This window comes from Thunnus albacares, chromosome 2 (genome assembly GCF_914725855.1).
Source record: "Thunnus albacares chromosome 2, fThuAlb1.1, whole genome shotgun sequence".
NCBI classification, from domain to species: Eukaryota; Metazoa; Chordata; class Actinopteri; order Scombriformes; family Scombridae; genus Thunnus; species Thunnus albacares.
Genome location: NC_058107.1, coordinates 19,232,712 through 19,254,000, shown reverse-complemented (window position 1 = coordinate 19,254,000; position 21,289 = coordinate 19,232,712). Strand labels below are relative to the sequence as shown.

Sequence of the window (21,289 nt, the reverse complement as noted above, 5' to 3'; positions counted from 1 at the left end):
ACCACAAGAGCTATGAGGTTTCAATCTTTTCCACACTGTCCGTCTTCTACAAGTCCCCTCTGATCAAATATAGATAAGGAGATTATGAGAAAGACAGACCTAAAGCAGTTTTAGTCCTCAACCCATTTCATCTGATCTAGCATTACAGGGCAGTCTCCCTCAAGGCTCTCAGGGCTGTGTTCTGGGGTTAAGGGTCGTACTCCAAAGCTAGGTCAACAACTATTTCTAGGATGTCTTCCTCTGGGTCAGCACTGTAACAACATGGATTGGTCTCAGTCAGTCACACAAAGGCTCTCCGACACCCGAATGCGGGCAGATATGAAGCTGCACACATTCCTTTCCACTGGTGATGTAACCATCAGATAAGGTCACAGCACAGTGGAGGAGGTCATGGATAATATGTGACTAAGTGCTGCAATCACCCAACTGAAAGGCACTTTGCAAATGAGTCAGCATATATTTACCGACAAATATGTGTGTGTCTGAATGTAACATTCACACTCAGCCCAGTTGTGGTAAAACAGCAATCTGGATGTAGAGGGTTGTACTCCTCTCTCCTCCAGTTTGACGTGAAGGGAGGTATGTGATGGCCCCTCCTGTCCTTTCCTCTCCTGCAGCCTCTCGTTTTCCACTGTTGAATAAACTCAACCTCAGAGTGGAACTATTCCCTCACACACAGAGCACTCTGGCTGCACCATTATACTGGGAAAGAACACCCTAAACAGGCACACCCAAATCTCACAACCTAGCACACATATACACACATATACACCGGCAAACATATACACAAACTCCATGCATGCACGCACACACAGACACACACACACACACACACACACACACACACACACACACAGACACACACACACACACACGCAAATGCACACGCACGCACGCACACACACACACACACACACACACACACATACACACACACACACAGACACACACACAAACACGCTGCCCTTCAAATAGTTTTTCGCAGCCTTTTATTTGGCAGCACGCCCGGTGGTTAGAGTGTTTCATTTTTCCCTGTGTATGGAACTGGGCAGCTGTCCAGACAGACACACAAAGAGAAAGAGAGAGAGCGAGAGAGACACAGAAAGAGAGAGAGGGAGAAATGGGGAGGAGGGGGAGTGAGGGGGGTGGGGGGTTACTGAAAGAATGAGAGCGGCAGAGAGGGAGGGAAGAGGAGGAACAGCAGAAAAACAAGGAGTGAGGTGCCTAGAACCGATTACAACTAGTTCCCTCAGAAACATTATGATTGATATGATCCTCTCTCTTTTTCTCTCTCTCTCCTTGTCACACACACTCTCCTTGGCTTTGACACCATGCTGTCTCCCCCTGCCCCTGTGGCCTGGTGCACTGCCCCCCCCCCTCCCCTCATCTCATCCCTCCTTTTCTTCCTCTTTTCTCTTTTCTGGAGCTGACCATTCTCCCCCTGTGGGAACTACCACCACCTCCTCCCCCACCCCACCCCCCTCCATGTCCGCTTCTCTCCAGCTCCATTCAGAGCGCTGCTTCCCTGTGATCTGTGTTTCTGACAGCTCTGCACACACACACACACACACACACACACACACACGCACGCACACACACACACACACACACACACACACACACACACACACACACACACACACACACAGCTCCTCTGCAAACAAACACCATGAATACTAACACGGCTTTGTGTCCACAGCACTTAAAACGGGGTAGAAGAAGAGGGAAGAGGAGGAGGAGGAGGGGGTGTGTGCAGAGAAAAGGAGGGAAAAGCGATGGAGGAGAAAAGAGGAGCTGTAGCACCGAGTTGATCTTGTGGCCACAGACCTCCCCCTCCCTCCCTGCCAACCCCCCCGCACCCACCCACCCCTCATCCCTGTTTCTCGTTCTCTCGTTCTTCCCACCAGTTCTCCCGGGAATAAAGACTTCCATTCATGCGCCTGAGGAGACCCACAGCAGGGGAGAGAAAAGAGGGAGGAGAAGGGGGAGGAAAGGGGAGGGGCTGTCAAGGTGGGACAGTTTGTGGATCACTGGGATCAGGCCCGCTGCCTAAAATTGTGTGTGTATGTGTGCGTCTGTATGTCTGTTTTCACTCAGCGTGTGCTGCCTGAGCCAACGCTTTACTATCTCAGATCTGGTGGCATCTGTGCCAGCCAAAGCGTCTTCTGGGAAAGCTGGGTGGGAAAGTTTGGAAATTGGGCTCCATTCAAAACTTCCACTCATGGGCTAATGCTGCAATTCTACAACTATGTGTTCAGTTTACAGCCACAGTTTAGCATAAAAAGGACTTGATTATTCAGGCCAAAAATTTTCTCAGCAACATTTTCTTCTCTCCGTGCTGTGATATACTGTTCCTTCCCTGCTGGGCATGATCAAGCATTCGATCTAGTACATTTGTCCTTTAGCTAACTGTAAAGCAGAGGCCAGATTTAATGCACAGCAGTAGGTCTGAAGTAAAATGTTCCCTCCTACGTCTACAGCAGTAATCCTTCAGATTGGAGTGCTCCTAAAGATAGCAGCGAAACACCCAAGAGTCTCCTTGTCACACTCTCTTCAGACACGCTCAGACGTAGATGACTCAATCTGAACAAAAGCCTGTGATTGGCTGAACCGAAGCATGTTATTACGGCCCAAATGGAGGTTTTCTCCTGCTCAGTAATGACAGACACATTTACATGCTACACAAAGTATACATCTAATCCCCGCTATTAGCATTAATACTGTGTGTGTGTGTGCAGGCATATGTGTGTTCTGCTTGTGAATAGCACTAAGAACCACATTAGAAGAGTTTTTCATAGTGATTATTACGCAGCGATTATGTACCAATTGTTCCTTTCATGGTCACAGACAAACACCAGTGACAGCATTATGCATTTTAGTCAGCACAAAGAAAATATACACATGCTAAGAGACTGCCACACACACACACACACACACACACACACACACACACATATAACACACACACTCTCTTTCTCTAAGTGTGAAAGAACAGGTTGAAGTGCTTCATGAATATACAGAACACTAAGTAAATTACACATCCATACACACACGTGCACAACACTCAGTATAAAACCAAAGGAACGTGTTGTTCACCGTACTCTGTGCACCATATGACCCAATCATACCACTTCTGTACAACAGGAAACAATTAACAGCCAATGAGCTGCTCTAAATCCTAAGGGATGACTTCCTGTGTGGAATGATGGGTAATTCAAGACAGAAGCTGTGCTGAGATTAAACACTTCCTCTCTGGCAAACAGCAGTCTGCAACAGCGAAGCCCTACTCAATGATTAGTTATCCAAAAATAATGCATCGTTGTCTAGTTAATGATGCTATATGCAACACAAATTACCACATCGCCTGTATGTTTCTTAAATGTTTGGGAGACGAACTGGAGACATCTGATGCTCTATCATACTAAACATTAATATATCAAATCTGTCCCATGTTCCCTCGTTGATAAAGGCAACATAAAGTCATACTGGAGAGTGGTTTCTGTTTCAATCTTTTCAAATGTGAATATTTGCTGCTTTTTCTCTGCGTTACCAGTATAGAATTTTAAGTTAAATATCTTTAGGTTTTACACTGTTGGATGGAAAAAAACAAGGAACTTGGGCTCTGGCAAACTGTGATGGGCGTTTTCTATTTTCACATTTTATAGACTGAACAACTAATGATTATAATAATCAACAGATAAATCAAAAATGAAAATAATCATTAGCTGCAGCACAACTGGAGCTAATTATTTTGCAGAAAGTGATGCTTGCAAACAGCTGCTGATAGAAGAATTATACTCGATAATGTGTTAGATAATGACTCTAGTGTGTGCGCTTAAGGCTTAGCGCTTGTAAAGTAACATTTTCATTGCTTAGTCTACATATTTCTGTGAGCATCCCAAGTCCTCAGATGATCCCCAGCTTGCAAGAGGAAGCGAGAGAAAGTTAGAGAGCCACTGTAATGACATCCTCAGTGACAGGGAGAATGGGCAAAGTGAGACACAATAGTCTTAACCAATCAGACTGCCCGCCTCCCCTCAGGCCCCCTCACACCAACAATAACGCCTTTGTGCGAGGCTGCACTCCACTCGCGCGTTCACATACACACACCGAAACACACACGTACACACACACACACACACACACATCGAGCCCAAAACAGCATCCTACACTTTCTCAGACAGTCACAAAGAGAAGCGGGAGAAGCAGTGCACCACATCTACAGCTGCATCGGTGCATACACAACTATGCAAGAATTTGAGTGTGTGCATTTTTGCTAACAACCTAGGACTGTGTGCGTGTGTGTGTGTGTGTGTATTTCCTTCCAGGCCTGGGCACATGACTGCAGCTGCCCCCTCGCTCCCTCGTCTAAAGCGGCACCCCTCCTTGTTGTAGGTGAGAGGTCACACGGAGTGGCATTCCTCTCGGTCTGAGAGCGACCGAGCATTGCACTGAGCAGAGGGGGCCAAGAGAGAGAGAGCGAGAGAGAGACGGATCAGGGGAGAAAACACAAGGGGGCAAAAATGCAACAGAGCAGGGCAGGTAAAAGATGAAGAGCGCAGGGCATTCGGGAGTGTGTACTTGTACGTGCATGTGTGCATGTGTGTGTGCGTGTTGAAATGGACCACTAAACAGAAGACCCTTGTGGCTCTTCCCTGCTTCATAAACACAGCTGTTTGTTTAGTCTGAGCCGCCCCAAGGGACAGACACACAGACAGAAGGACAGACAGACACATTTATATCATTTATTCATGTCCAAATTCATACTTAACAGACAACAAGCATAAATAAACAGCAGAACTACAGACGGATTACTTTACAAAGCCTGGTACAAAGACACAAAACAAAGCAGAGAGCTGGGCAGAGAGACACACAGTGGATATTAGAATGTCTGGAAATGCCTTATCGGTTTTACAATAATTTGTATTATTACATGTTTTCAGTGTTGAAAATGTTTTAAACCACATATTGATGATCATATTCTGCATGTTGTACTGTATGTTTTCAAACCAAAAAGCTAATCAGCTTATAGTTTAAATATATTCAGTGTTTTATTTCATTAATTAGGCCAATGCGTTTTGTGAAATGACAGGAAAATATTGAAAGTAACTTCAAATAACCATTTTTTTCACTATCAATTTATTTCTCAATTATATTTTTGATTATTTAATTGATAACTTGCTCATAAAATACCAGAGTTAATGACAAATGTCCATCACAACTACCTTTTAAGGTGTGTAACTGAATCTGATCAACAGCCAAAATGCCCCAAAACATCACATTACATTACATTTATAGTTATAAAACAAGTAAAACCCAGACTATCATAGCACGTTTGAAGGCATTTCACTTTTATATTGCGTAAAATGATTAATCTTTTATCATAAACTGTATGCTGTTCATTTTGTGTCACCTAATAAATTGACCACATAATCATTTCAGCAATAAATGATTTGTGTTGTTGTGAAAGATTATGGTATTGGTTTTGGAGCAGTGTTGGATACCGCCTCTCCACTGTCCTCTCTCTCTCACTTTCAGACACACACACACACACACACACACACACATCCCTCCTGACAGGCGTGTCCCAGACAGCTGATGGCCCCCATCAGATTTCACTGACAAACACACTTACGCTTCAAGTGAGACACAGTGAAAGTCAATACTGCGCCTGATTCTCCTTTCCTTTGACTCACATCTTCCCCTTTGCTCCCCTCCCTGCACTGAACATCTCCCTCTATCCCTGCAGGACCTCCTCTCAAAACCACAGAATACTCTCCTCCTCACATACGCACACACACACACATATGTACATGCGCACACATACACACATGACAAACCACAGAGGCAAAGGCATGATGGAGCCACACTAACAAAGCGGCCACCAGGAACACATGATGCTGTGACTCAACATCATCCGTGACCGCAGAGGACATCAAACATGGCTACCCTCCAGATAATCTTACAGTTATGTGAGTCACAGGCCAAAAACCATATCCAGGCCTCTATATATCTTTTATGTAGTTGGCAATAAGATTGATGTTGGCATATCAAAACCACGACCACTTTCGTTTTGCGTTCCTTTTTGTAGGTTTCATTATAGTTGGAAGGTGGCTTGATGCTCTTTTTACAACACAAAGTCTCCATTCATAATGTTTTGTGTAATTTTAAGAAAGAGTACATATCGGCGTGAAAATGATTATCAGCTGTAAAGCTTCCTGAAAACCTTACTGCTATTTTCAAGAGCTGAAACTTTTTGGCAAAATGTTTGTTGACAATGTAAAATACCTTCATGTTCATTGGTAGATGCTCCCTCGCTGAGCTATTTGTATTTCTTTAAGTGCAAGTAGCTGCCTCAGGTCTTCATTAAAATGTACCTTGAGCTAGACTGGCTATTATATACTGCCCTGCATCTGCCTGAAGAGGAACAGCAACCTACTGGGACTGGACACAATAGCGAATGAATAGGGCTTGACCTTAGGGACGGATTGAGAAGATGGTATGTGTGTGTCTGATTGAGAAATTAGCTACAGTTCCAACCAAATGGTCAGCACAAACACACGCACGCACACATGCACACACACCAAATCCAGCCCTTAGGGTAAGAAAGCAAAGGCCAGACTCCAGTTGTCTCAACCCTGACCCACTCACACAAACAAACAATACAGCACACACACACACACACAGAGACACACACACACACACATACACACAGATACGGAGGCTTACACAACTGTGGAGTCCAGCTATCACTTCAACTTTTGAATGTCCGGCAGGGTCAAAGTTCATCTCTACTTCTTCTTCCAGCCTCCAGCGTTCCTTTGTGTGACTGACTGTGTGTGTCTGGGTGTGTGCATGTGTGTGTGCTCACTAGGAGTGACCTTGCAGAGTCATTCATTGTGGATACACTGCAGCACCAGCACTACTGCAGAGCTGATTAGGGAGCAATCTTGCTCAGTGTAATGTAGTCTGTGTATATGTTGTGTTTGTGTTTCTGTTAGTGTGCGTGTTTGGTGGAAGAACGACAGATAAACAGACTGCATTTTGTCTGGACTTTCTTCAGGTTTGAGAGATACTCAAAAGCAGATCAGAGGTTAGATGCTAGGAGATGCTAGTGTGTGTGTGTGTGTGTGTGTGTGTGTGTGTCAGTTTGGGTGTTGGTGTGTGTTTCAAGTGTGTACAGGGTGTGTATGGGGGTCAGACACAGATGGACAGCTGGTGTTTCAGCGGTGCTAAATCACTCACCCCTCCCCAGCACGCACGCACACATGCACAGACACACACACAAACACGTACACACACACACACTCAAACACATACACACATCCCATCCCCCATCAACCACAGGGAAACGCCCCTTAAAGCATTCCCAGCTCTCACTCTCAAAGACTGCACACTGAGGACATACACACCAAAATAAAAACCTGGTTATTTTCACTACAATGACAGACACTAAAAAAGGTCCAATATGACAGTTTGGTCAGGCCATATTAGAGGTGATCATTTAATGTTCATACACATTCATAAATCAGTCAAGGATTGCTCTACGTGGGTAAGCTTCACACACAGACACACAAACTGACACACACACACACACACGCTTCTATTTTATGAGCTCATCAAGTCCCTCAGGTCACCAACCGCCATCTCAGCCTGGGATAAAAAAGCTCACATCAAAAGGCTAACCATTTCACACAGACGCATGTGCACGCACTGCATGCACACACACTTGGCGTGGCAACTGTGGCAGCATTAATTTCCTTGTGAATGCACTTGACTAACACATAATAATCCCAAACACTGCTGGGAGACCACCAAGCAGCAATACACACACACACACACACACAGCCAGGGGGACCACCAAGCAGAGGGGCTGTCAAGACAAGATAAGTGTGTGTCTAGCGTCAGGATTTCATATACACCAACTAATACACGCGTACACACACACACACACACACACACACACACAACAACAACAACAACACACAGACTGGCCTGGACTCCTGGAAAAGCTCTGGCTTATCTCTCCCCACAGATAGTGAAATGGATTAAGAGCCACATTTGGCACGTCCAGAGAACTGGACAGATAACCAGGAAAACACTCTCTCTAACTGCAATCACCGCTCAACATGATTTGTGAGTGTGTGTTTGTCTGAGTGTGCGTGCGTGTGTGTGTGAGAGAGAGAGAGAGAGAGAGAGAGAGAGAAAGGGAGACAGAGTGAGGGAAAGAGAGTGTATGCATTTTAGCTTGTGCATGCTCCCCCATGTGTAGGCATTGGACTGATAACTGTGTGTCTATGTGTCTGTGTGTGTGTGTGTGTGGGCATGTGTGTCTGGAAGAGTGATGCAGTGGTTGACCCAGGATCCAATCCGTTAGAACACACACATTCATCTTACAAACACACACAGCGTGCTCGGACAAAGAGCTGTGTGTGAGAGGACGTTCAGCATGTGTGTGATGTCAGCTGGAGACAGAGAAGGGAAGACCATCATATCCCGTTTATGTGCGTGTGTGGGTCTGTCCCCTGACACAACGTGCCTGCTGACTGACCCCCCTGGTTATGGATGCCTGCTATGAAGATGATAGGAGGACGAGATTCCCTATAACGCTGGGAAATTGCATCTTTTTCTCTTCTCTTCTGTTCCACTTTTACATATCTTGCACACTCTAATGCAGCATGTTTTATGCAGTAGTAATCCATACTTTTCCCAGGCATATTTTCTGCCTTTTTCTACGAATTAGTCAGTTTCAACCTTTTACATAACCCGTATTTTCCGTGGTTTCCCCACATGAATCATGTTAAGATTTAACATGAAGAGAAGAGAAGAGAAGAGAAGAGAAGAGAAGAGAAGAGAAGAGAAGAGAAGAGAAGAGAAGAGAAGAGAAGAAGTTTTTTCTGCAGTTTTGACACCACAGATACTTACGTTCCTACAAAAGATAGAATGGCTAAAAAAAACAGCATTTTCATATCTTTCTTTTCGCCATTCTGCATGTTTGCCTACTTATCTGTCTGTCTGTCTCTCCCCTTCTCTGTCTATTAGAGTCAAATCTCTATCTTAATGGGCATCTATTGTATCCTGCCTCCCCCCCTCCACTATTCACCACACTACCACACGCACATACACACTCCCTCTGAGGGGGCCCCTTAACCAGGCTCTCCATATGCCTGACCCCCACCTCCTTTCTCCTCCTCCTCCTCCTCCTCTTTCCACAACCCCCTTCTCCTCTCCCCATCTCCTGCTCACACTCTGGCTTCTGGCTGCTGCTGCTGCTGCTGCTGCTGCTGCTGCTGCTGCCCCACACTGCCATCTGCTACAAGACAACAGAGGGTGAAAGAAGGGAGAAAGAGGGAGAAAAGAGTGGTAGAAAAGAGGGAGTGAAAAGAGGAAGACACGAGGGGAGAAAAGACTGCGGGATAAAGCGGAGAAAGAGGGACAGATAAAAGATAAAGACAGAAAGAGGGGAGAGAGTAGATGTGGACACAATACAACAGAGAGCAGAGAGGCTGTCCATCTGCTCCCCCCTTGCCTCCCCTCCCCTCCTGACACACAGCCTAACACACACCACAAAGAGAGTATTTAACCTCAACACACACACACACACACACACATACACACACACACACGGAAAGAGGGGGAGACAGAGAGACAGAAAGCAGCCCAGCCTCCCTCTTTAACCCGTTCTTCTCCAGTGAGCCTGCCTGTATTACACCCTTGGGGTGGCAGGTGATGGGTGGATGGAGGGAAAGCATGTGTGTGGAGCAGGGGGTAGGGGGATGGGGGGGGGGGGGGGGGGGGGGGTGATTGAGGGACAGAGTGTAGGGGATGAAGGGTTGAAACTGATCTGAATCAACACCAACACATCCTCCAATCCCTTCCCCTCCCCTCCCTAAACCTCAAACCTCAATAGGGACCAGCTTGAAGCCCCTGTCACTATGACAACCTCTGTCAATCATATTGAAGCAGTGGGCTTCCAAATGGGGACTGATGGCACTGGATTAGGCATGGCTGCCCAGACATCTGAGTGCAGGGTTCATTTTTGTTGTAAACATGCATTTTCATACTGTATTTACAGAAAGGTGGCAGCAGGCCAGACATACTCTAGAGTCATATCACCTGCTGTGACAAATAGCAAAAATTGTGGCTATGGATGACGTTGAAAGCCGCCGCTGACAAAGCAACACCCACAAGCTTTCTTTCCAATTCCGCTGCAATTTCTTATTTGAATCACCAGCCAGACTCTGAGCACCACTATCTCAAATTGTTGCACAGAGTTATTCATTTCGAACTTGCCTCTTCCCACCCACATTTAAATCAAAACTAAATAGATGCTGATGTAGTATATATACAATTAGAGCTGCCACGATTACTTATTAATCGCAGCAACTATTTTGATAATCAACAAATCATTTAAGTAAATTTTTAAACAAAAATAAATTTTCTCAAATTGAGAAATAAATGTGAGACTGTGCTGATTTTCCTGTCCTGTAGTGAACTGAATATCTTTGGGTATTGGACTGCTGGTCGGACTAAACAAGAGATTTAATTATATCACTTTGCACTCTAGGAAATTGTACAGTATGTAATTGTCATTTTTCACTATTTTCTAATGTTTTGCAAAACAAACTAATTAATTGAGAAAATAATCAGCAGATTAATTGATAATGAAAATAAAAGTGTGCAGCTGGCTTCCACTTCTAACGGAGTGGATGGGCAATAAGCAGCCTTCAATTGGCTGACAACTGCATTTCTTTCCATCATCCCTTTTTAGAGTTTTTACATGACTGGTTACAAAGAGTTTTGTTAGCCACAAAATTTCCCCAGTAACTCATCCTTGACGATGCTGACTGGTTTATGAAATTCACACCACCCAGAATAATTCAACCACAAAGCTCTTACACACTCACCTAACACAGTGGGGAAATACAATATATCTGACAATGTAGGTCACTTGTAAAAATGACAATCATGCAACCTTATTACCTCGTGAGACCACTGAATCATTTGAGTTAAAACCACAAGACTGAAGTGCAACAGAACGGGGCTCAGCATCATGTTGACTACATGACGCCCGCGCTCCTGCTGGGTCTGTCAAGCTCAGTGACATCGAGATGGCTGTCAGGTTTGGACACACACACCACTGTGTAGGTCAACACACTCTGCAAACACTAGATTCCCCCAAGGGCCTGTACATACACAGTGTCACACACACCAAACACCGGTGCATGTGTAAAGGGTGTGATGGAGGGAGGGTGAAGGGGCGTGACCCATAGGAGCTGATTTCATTAGAGGAGAGGAGAGGAGAGGAGAGGAGCGGAGAGGAGAGAAGAGGAGAGGAGAGGAGCGGAGAGGAGAGGAGCGGAGAGGAGAGAGGAAAGGTCTCTGTGTATATGACCACAAATGGAGAGAGCAGACACCAGCTGTCACTTGCTTATGTCAGCCCTATTCTCAGCTCCTATGCGAGTGTGTGTGTGTGTGTGTGTTGTGCTTGTGTGTCACTGTGATCTCAGCTAGCCATGACTGGTTTCAATTACACAGCAAACTTTGACCCCATGTAACCAAGCAGGGAAAAGAGCTACTGAGAGAGAGAGAGGCACAGAAAGAGGTGGAGAGTAGGAAGAGGGAGCCATCAGTTCAGAGATGTTGAGATAGAAAGAAGCAGCCACCTGAGTTTTCCACTCAGTGACAACAGTTTATTGTACATGATGCTATGCTACACTTGAAAACACAGAAGCGGCAGCATTTACAGGGATGGCGGCTTACCCTTTTTCTGGGGGGTCCTCGTTCTTCATCCTTCTGGCCCCGCCCAGCTCCTGCCCCGCCTCCTGTTCGTCCCTGCCGCCCCCCTTTGCCCTCTCCAACTGGAGGTCTGATGGTCATCCTGATCTCCGGTGGACAAATGTAGTTCTCAAGGCTCTTGGGGGGCTTCTTGGTACGCTTGGTGGTCTGAATCTTCAGCTTTAGACTTCCTTCCTGGAAACTCGCTTCCTTGATGGAGAACTCCTGCTCCTCCAGAAGCCCCTCCCCCTGCTCCTCAAGCCCCTCCCCTTCACTGATGGCACCGTTAATCACATCATCACTGCGCGCCAAGTCGATGCCCCCTGCTCCTTCCTGGTCCTCCCCATTTGGCCCCACCCTGCCTCCCTGTAACTCCGCCTCTTTGGGTCGGGCCGAGCCAACCAGATCCCTTGGCTCCATCCACGCTCCCGCCAGAGCCAGTAAGGATGGGCGAAGCTGTGGCAGCCAGCCAATAGGAAGATAGAGAACAGAAGTCTGTTGGGGCTGGTTGGTTGTTGTCAATCAGCTACTGGGGTTGGGTTGGTTGTCCCACAGGAGCGCAGCGAAGCCAGGGACAATCTGCGAAGAGAGCAGGTGAATGATATGATTAGTAAAAGATGGGTGACCAAAACAGAGTCCTGTCATCCCCATGGCTCCCACTCAGCACGCTACCTCTTAGCACAGGCCTGTCCACTGTCATCAACATCATTAGCTGCCTGTTATGTATGAAGACAAACGCATAAGCTCATCACAGGGCTGCACAGGCATGCTGCCATGCTCTCATTTGCATTTCATACCATGTATAAACAAACTCATTTCACACGCCACCACTCTCCCCACTCTCTTCTTTACTCACTCTTTGCAAGTCTTCTCTCCCTCGCCTCTTCCCTCATTCTATCCTTCTGACAGATATAAAGCAAAACCATGCAGACACTAGTGATCAGGGCAAAATAAGACATTCCTCTTCTCTGCTCTAAAACCAGGCTGAAGTTAGCCTGAGGACACAAGACAGAAAAAATGAAAGAAGCTGACTTCTGTTTTTTTTTTCTTTTCACCAGAGCAGGGAAGGAGGGAGGGAATCACACGGGGGGAAAAGGGAAGGCAGCAGAGAAAGACGGAGGGAAGGAATCTAAATTCTTTCCCCAGATGTGGTTTACGAGCTGGTCTGGAAAAAAACAGCATCTGAACTGTTTTACACACGCATGCAGTGGCATTGCTACACACATGCATGAAAAAAAACCCATACACTTATGCACAAATACACATACAAATGACAGTGTTGCTGTCACAGTGTACACTTCTGCACCCTTTGCTGCTATTTCTGCTCTCTAGAGAAAAGGTTGCGGTAGCCATTTCTCAGAGGATTCAGGTTTTCCACTTTGGATCATTGCACATGCGGGCGCAGATATATATTACATACTCACACGAACATATATACACATATACACTTACACAGGCTTACTTACACACAGGCGTTTAAACAGAGAGCAACCAAAACAAACATTGGACTACACTTCTCACTACAGCTCCAGGGAATCCCATCAGTCAATATGACATGAGGCATGACTGAGCTGGAAGTGGGGAATGCTGTCTCACACACTGAGCTTAGAATGACACCATTTACACTGATGTGAACTCAGACTAGACCACTACCTGCGGACATGACTTAAGTAAACGCTTACTGCTGGCTCTAGACTTACGATGACCTGAGAGCACAAAGGTCTACAGCACATAGTGAGTATTACCCACCTCTTTCGACCCATACACTACATTTCAGTGTGTGTGTGCGTGTGTGTTTTCTCCATGTGCACTCCTGTACCAGCCCACGCTACTGTACTAACAGCTGATCCCCATCGTAATACCCGACAGGCCTCACAGCACATGCTTACAGTGTGATTGAATAATCATAATCCACAGCAGTATTTCGACAAAGTCATCAGTGCAACGCTGCACACAAACAGTGTCTAACCCCGAAGTCAGAGTGATGGTTGGTAATTTTTGTTCTGCAATTGCAAGAGTAAATCAAAAGGCTTGTTCTTACAAACCCTCTCTTTAGCCGTAAAGTTTGCCAATTTGAAACCGCAGTCTTTCAAAGCTGACTCATAAGGGTTACTGGTGTAGGTTCTGATAGCCCCAAAGTGGTTAAAAATGAAAAAGACTTAAAGGACCATAACAGTGGTTTTGCATTTTTAAGCTTATGAAATACAGCTCTATACCGACAACTATTTTCCAAAGCATACTGATACATTTTAAGATTGATTTTCTATCTTCCAGGAAGCCATTGATTTTCATTTATTAAGTCCAGTATGAAATGAAACTTGTAACCTCGCTGTCATAGTTCCAGCTCATTGCTATCATACGATAATGAATTTGTGAGAAGGCACTTTTTCTGAAAATTGTTTCTTGTTTTGTTCAAGAAAGCTTTGAAAGGTGAAATTGTGTGTCAACTGCTAAACAACATCAGCATTTCAGTGCAAGAAACTACCAAAGTCCCATCATTTTTAAAATGCAGTTGTGTACTTATCGTTTGTCTTTTAAGTTTGATTTCCACACAACAAAGCTTGTGAATGCAATGCTTTGCGGCAGTCTCAAATCTCAGATGTCAGAGCCTCCTTAAGTTCCGCGAGGAAGAGTTTTCAAAGCAGACCCTGCTCGCTGCACAACCACACGATGACAAGGGTTACATCGATCAATGACACTGACACATAAATACAGGAGGCTACATGTTCAGTTTGAAGGATTACCTTTCTGAAGAAAGTTTCACATCTCTGCAATATGATTTTCATACCCCATTAAAATAAATGGAAACCAGTGGCTGCGTGGAAGGTAGGAAATCTGTCCAAAAACAAATGGAATGCTTTGGAAAATGGTCAGAAAGTAATGTACAGTATAGACGATTTGCATTTAATGGGCTAAAACATGCAAAACTGCCGCTGAGGTCCTCAACAGCTTTTAAATATTCAAAATTTTACAGGGACAACCATAAGATAACTCTCATGGCTAATTCCCAGCCTGGCCATGCTGCTCCCACATGACCCTGTTTGGTCCTCCAGGACCCTCCCTGTCCCTAATGTCAGCTTGGTGACTCGCCCTCATGGCATGTGTGAAAGCCACCCTGTCTGTCATGTGACTGAGGACAATGACAGGAAAAAGAGACAGCTGCCAACCAAAACATCTCTCACACACACACACACACACACACACACACACACACACACATCCACACACATCAAAAAGAAACTTACTATAACCCAGTATGACAACAAAATGGCGTCATACATTTGTACAATTTTCATTCTGGGCCATTACTGTGTAAACTACTTAGCTGGGTCATGACTATTTCTCCTCCCTCCCTGCTCGGTGCCCTAAGCTGTGTTAGTTCTCTGTTACTGGCAGACAGGCTGAGAGTTTATGTAAGACTGACCCCTCCTCGGGCCTCCCTCGCCTAGCCTGAGCCTCGCTGTCTCCTCTCTCTCTCTCTCTCTCTCTCTCACTCTCTCTCTCTCTCGCCCTCTTACACATACAAACACACTGACACACACACATACACACCTCGACTAGCCTCAGACAGCAGGGTGATTGTGAGAGGCCAGACTCACTGCATAAATAGCTTTATTATGTTCTCAAAACTGCCAGCGCTAACCAGCTTCCCTCTCAAATAGCATAAGGTCATTCCCTGAGCTGGATGTGAAAGGCTGTGAATGAGACACTCCTCCAACATTTTGCCTCCTCCTTTGAAAACAATTATGATAACGCATCGATAATGGAATACAGATGGACAGAACCGCAATAGTGAATGATCCAGACACAGACAAAACAGAGATAGGAAGAGTGTGTGTGAGTGAGAAAAATGGAGAGAGAGAGAGAGAGAGAGAGAGAAGGAAAGAGAGGGAGAGAGAGAGATGGCAGCAGAAACACAACCTTTTAAGGCTGCATACCCAGCAGCCCAGTGCCTGAGGTGGACTCACAAATAGCTCATACACACATGCAGACAGATGCGCACACACACACACACACACACACACACACAGAGGCTCACACATTCACACATCCACAAGCACACCAAACGCCTGTGTGATTGCACAAGGTGAAGAGTCTTTTTTTTTCCTCTTTTTCTTTGATGTAAGAGTGTAGTAGAGGCTCGGGCCATCCCTGGCTGTAGATGAGTATCTCAGAGGGATGATGAACATTGTCTGTCTGCCATTTTCATTTTTCATTTATCTCTTTTTCTCTTTTATTCCAGCCCTCTAGTGAAGAGGCAATCACGTAAACCAATGTTTCTAGAAGGATCCAATCTTTGCTGGGAGACAAATCAAAAAGAATGGCCCCAGCCTTCTAGTACTTCTAAATCCAGCGGACGCATCAGTTCTCAAACTGGAAGTCTATTAGTCCTTTGCCTCAGAGCAGAGCAAGGTGAAGGAATCCATCTTTTTTACCTTGTCCACATCAAAGAGCTTATTTCATTTTGAAGAGAATATTATGAACTTCTACTTGGTTATCAAAATACAGATTAAAAACCTTTCTGTCCTTAATTTGTCAATAATCATCAATGCACGGATGGCAGAAGCATGTGTTCAGCTAGGACAACCATAGAGTACCATGTGTAGGGTAGCCATAATAGAAAATGATGGCCTTAAAGCTGCACTGTGCAGTCCTACACACACACATACACACACACACACACACACACACACACAAGCACACACACACACACACACACTCCTCTGGATGAGCCATATGCCAGGTAGCACTAAAACCATCCTCACCTAACTACCCCGCAGAAGCAGATGAATGTTAAACCATTTTAACTGCAGCAGAAGCCACAAAATGGCTGTCAGCAAAAACACCTCCCCTACTCCCCAACTGTCTTCCTCCTTCCCCTCACCTCACCCCCCCCCCCCCAACCTCTGTTCTCTCCCCTCTTCGCTGTGCTACCTCTTTCCTTTACCCTCCACCTCCTACCTCTCCCTCCCTCCCTCCCTCTCTCTGAGAGCTCTGCCAAAAGGTGCTCCAGTGCTGATATTCTGTTAAGAGAGCCTGCCAACAGTTAGATTTGTCCTTGGATCCCGTTCACATTCCCTCCTCCCCCTCTCTGTGATCCTATTTCGACCCGAGGTTTCCAGCTCAGAAGGGGATACACCTAATCGATTTCTCATGCTTTAATTTAAAGGTGGCATGGGCATCTCATTACCTAATAGGGGGTTTAATAGCCTGCTTCGTACTTTTACACCACAAAAAACGCTGCCGGAGTTTCAACTCCCCCAAACCTGTTAACAAGAGAAGATCGATGGTTCCATCCAAGTCTGAATCACCTCTATTATCCATCTCTCAACCCCATTTCTTTCCACCTAGTCACACACTTCTCTTACAATTGCCTCTCTTCTGTTGCCCTTGTTCTTCTCTTTTATCCAATATTCATTTCCAGGACTTGATTCCCATACATCCTATAGACCTAACCATTTTTCCACACTTTCCCTGACTCATTCAGGTTTGTCTATTTATCTTCTAGTGCTGTGGTTGTGACTGAGGTTTCTGGGGGCTGCTGATAACAGCAGGCATACTGCCATTCACTTTCAGCACTCACCGTCCTCCACACAGCCAAAGCACGGCCATCACTCTTGGCCAACACAGTTTCTGACACCAACCTCCGAGCCACGTGAAACCCACCTGATCAGCTATTGATAAACGCAACCAGAGTGGAGTAGCGCTGGCTTCCACCAAGCCCACTCTAGATGCAGCATGGTACAGATACTGGCATCTCTGTGCCATGTGGCTATGGTGTGTGGAATTTGTGCTACAAATGAAAAATAAACCAGAATGAATGCAAAGTGGGAAATGAAACACACTCCTCGCATACTGAGTGCGCCTCAACTTCCACAGCACTGGCTTCATCCATGTGACATTTGTCCCCCTGCAGCATCTGCAACTCCACCAGAACAAGTAAAAAAAGCACATGCAACCAAACATCTGTATGCGTTCAAGCTTTCCATAAGATGCACACCATAAATATGACACAACTCATGACATATTTAAGAAGTAACAACCATCTGATTCCTACATGTCACAGTCTGTGATGCAATGTGATGGACTATCAGTGTCAGTAAAGATGCAGGAGGTCCACTCCACTACAGAAACATTTGAACTAAGAGCGAGACCAGCAATGTTTGAGTTGATCCACGATCAATGTGTAGTGGACACTTTATCCCATTGACCTAATTAGGTGTTTTATCTTAGGCTACTGCCACCTAATTACCAAGGTATTACACTGTAATAATGGATGGAGACTGAGTGGTCCAGCATTGTTTGGGGTGGCCTGTGTCTGCGTGCATGTATGTGCGCGTGTTGGAGTGAGTGTGCGCACGCGTGCGTGTGTTTTGTCGAATTTGTTGGCATGTGACTACAAGCTATTTCAAATATTTAATGCCATTTAAAGAATAATACGGGCACAGGCAAATTGGCTGTATGGGTTAAGGTAGCGCAGCCTCTAAAAAGCGGACATAAAAGCAGACACATAGCAGCTTATAATATTAATAAAAACATTAACACATTTGCAGGAGAGGTGTATTCAGGTGTGGAATGTGGCCAGTCAACCTCGGCTACTTACCCATGTCTAATGTTGTCACACACTCGGCTCTAACGTGTAAATATTTTATCAAGATCATTTACAATCCATTTAGACACATTTTACACAAGCGACGGATGGGATGACAGCCTCCTGGGGAGCTGTCAAACGGTGCCAGAATATATGTGTATATTTTTTGACAGAAAACCCCGAGGAAAATGGCGTCAACAGTGCTTTGGAAAGAAAAAAAAGCGAAAATGGGATTTGCAGCCGATCTGATGACAGAAGCAAGGTAGCCGCAAAGGAAAAAAATCCAATCGGAAACTTGGCGCTTATGTCCAAATCCTCACAGAAATAAGATCTTTAGAGGCTCTTGCGGATTGACTCGTGTTGTGGAGAGCCGCGGAGGCGCACGGTGCGTCTCCGATGCCTTGCAGGATCGCTGGTCACTCGGGGAGCTGCACAGCGCTGAGATCCCTCGCAAATCCGCTACTCGGTTGGTAAGGGAGGAGGAGGAGGGGGGAGTAGGACTATTACTGCAGTCAAAACAAGCCCGCATCCGACTACAACCCAAAATCCAGCGGTGATATGTCAGCCACGAAACCGCGCTTTCAGCCGTCAGTACAGGAGACAGAGGAGCCGAGGCAGGACACGGTGGTTTAGGTCGCTTTCCCTCGCCGGTTGCATCGGATCAGGATTTTTATCTCTCTCTTCTCTGTCTCTCTCTCGCTGTTTTTCCGATCGCTGAATGTCAGGTCCCGGAGCCTGGTGTCTGGTAATGATCTCACCCAGCAGACTGAGAGCTCTGGCCGAGCAGAGCAGAGCAGAGCAGAGGAGAGCAGAGCAGAGCAGAGCAGAGGAGAGGAGGAGCGACATCGCCTCCACCTGGCAGCAAAGATTCCCTGCGCGTCTCCTTTTGCAACCTCCTCTTAATTCCCAGGGCCTTCTCCTGTGGTGCTGCTCATATAGGCATGGTGTGCATGTAATTTAATGCAAAGGAGGGAAAGCAACATCTTAACGCTTGTTATTTTGACACTGCTGTGTGTCACTTTAGTTGCTTTTCTCAGCAGGTTCAACACGGCTGCATACACAACTTTAATGAAGTCTGAATTCTTTATTTTAAAATGTAAAAAATCACTGAATTGTAATTGTATAAACAAAAATTAGATATTTATAATACCTTTGTAGAGGACAGTTCAACAGAGTAGATGTTGGGTTCAACAAATCACAGGTCTGAGCAGTCTGGTTCAGGGTCAGTCAGTCTCTGAGACACCTTGCTGCCAAATTAACCAGATAGGCTTATTAGTCTGACACCACCGAAAAGTCCCCAGACCCCATTTGAACATCAGTTTTGATTTAAAAAAAGAAAAAAAAGAAAAAGCAACCTCCCCACCAAAAGATGAGGAATAATTTAGTTTTACTGTTTATTTTGTGCAAAGTCAGCCAAAGAGACTATAAAAGAATGATTAGTGGTTCCGTCTAACACTCCTTATCTACGATAGACAGTCATGTATGTTTGTGCTTAGTCATAACTAAATATATAGTTTTTATCAGATGATCTATTGCACATCCACAGGGGAGTTTTGACATTAAACATTTTGCAGTACTGTGGGCTGATCTATAAATAAAGTTTATCACCTTTGTTTTAATAGGAAATGGTTTGCCCACTAACCACTACTGGAGTGACTGGAGATGATGTTATTTGACAGTCACAATATAATTAAGTCCAATTTCGCATGTCAAAAGTTGCCGCAACACTTCAGAGGAATACAAGGCGGGTGTGAGAGTGGAGTTGAGTGGGCGAATAAAGGCAGATTAAAGTGTGAGTCTGTGTGTGTGTGTGCTGGTGCTTTCCCCTTAATATGTCAGGTTATAGCAGTGTGGAAAACCCACATCAACCAACCATGAACAAGCCACAGTTGTTCCATTAATTCATCATTGTCAGAAGTTATGTTTAAATCGTGTCTCCATGCAAAACTTGACCTTCCTTGTATGGAAAACATCCTTTAACATTAACAAGCAATGCAAATGATGTCAGATGACCTTTCTCTCTTGGTGTCCCACAGTTATTAGCTGTTACTCATCCCTGGTGTGTGTGTGTGTGTGTGTGTGTGTGTGTGTGTGTGTGTGTGTGTGTGCACGCATGCCTATGTGTAGAGCACCCACTGGGAGGTGTTTCATTTGGTATTCATTAGGTATTTGGCTGTATTTGTGATTGTGTGCTCAGTAGCATGTAAACACTCAGCACAGTTTCAAACTTGTAGTTAAAAATCAGCAATGCCATCAGCGGTTTGGGTGTTGTTGCTTCTCACTTCCCCCGCTGTGGCACATTGACTAGATTCACAAACGTGCGGTGTGTACGTATGTGTGTGTGTCTTTATGAGGACCAATTGTCTTGACAAGGAAAGTAAGTTATGGAAAAAAACTCAAAAGTGGCAACATTATAGTTAGTCATCGCTCTCATATGAATTCTGTGTTATTTCAGGCACTGATGTTCAACGAAAGACCATAGAGTTACAACCCGCTTAGGGTCAAGTTGTGGTCTAGTACAGGTCTGAGCACTAGTTCTGTGTTAGTCACTAGGTTCACTCAGGTGTGTTGGCCAGAACACCACTTAAGGCCAAATCCTCTAGAGTATGAAATAAAGAGCTGAGAGACGGTTGTTATGCTGTTTACTTCTTCTTTTCAGTAATACATACACAAGTATTCAAGTAGTCATGCAATAACAGCTGGGTGTTTATGTCTGGTTGTGGTTTCTATAAAGAGAACGAATAACAAAATACAACTGAATAAACAGACACCTAACAGTACATCAGACACAGAAGCACCATATGGACAATGGTACTTAATAACACTAACTTGTAACTTTGGGGCCTTTTCTACAGCTGCTCCCAAATATATGTAATACTCTTGCTCATCAATTAAGGCAGCAAAGTTCTAAGGTTAGGG

The 21,289-nt window shown here is 45.1% G+C and overlaps 1 protein-coding gene across 1 annotated transcript in view; it reads right to left on the bottom strand.

The window, feature by feature from the left end:
* setbp1 (SET binding protein 1) overlaps positions 1-20,449 on the bottom strand; it is a 36,683-nt gene extending 16,234 nt beyond the window's left edge. Inside the window, exons 1-2 of the mRNA XM_044370360.1 lie at positions 18,383-20,449; positions 11,764-12,357 (exon numbers count right to left, since the gene is read on the bottom strand). Coding sequence (XP_044226295.1) covers positions 11,764-12,198 — 435 coding nt within the window. The 5' untranslated portion in view covers positions 12,199-12,357; positions 18,383-20,449. The remainder of the gene's footprint in view (positions 1-11,763; positions 12,358-18,382) is intronic.
* Positions 20,450-21,289: the final 840 nt, after the last annotated feature.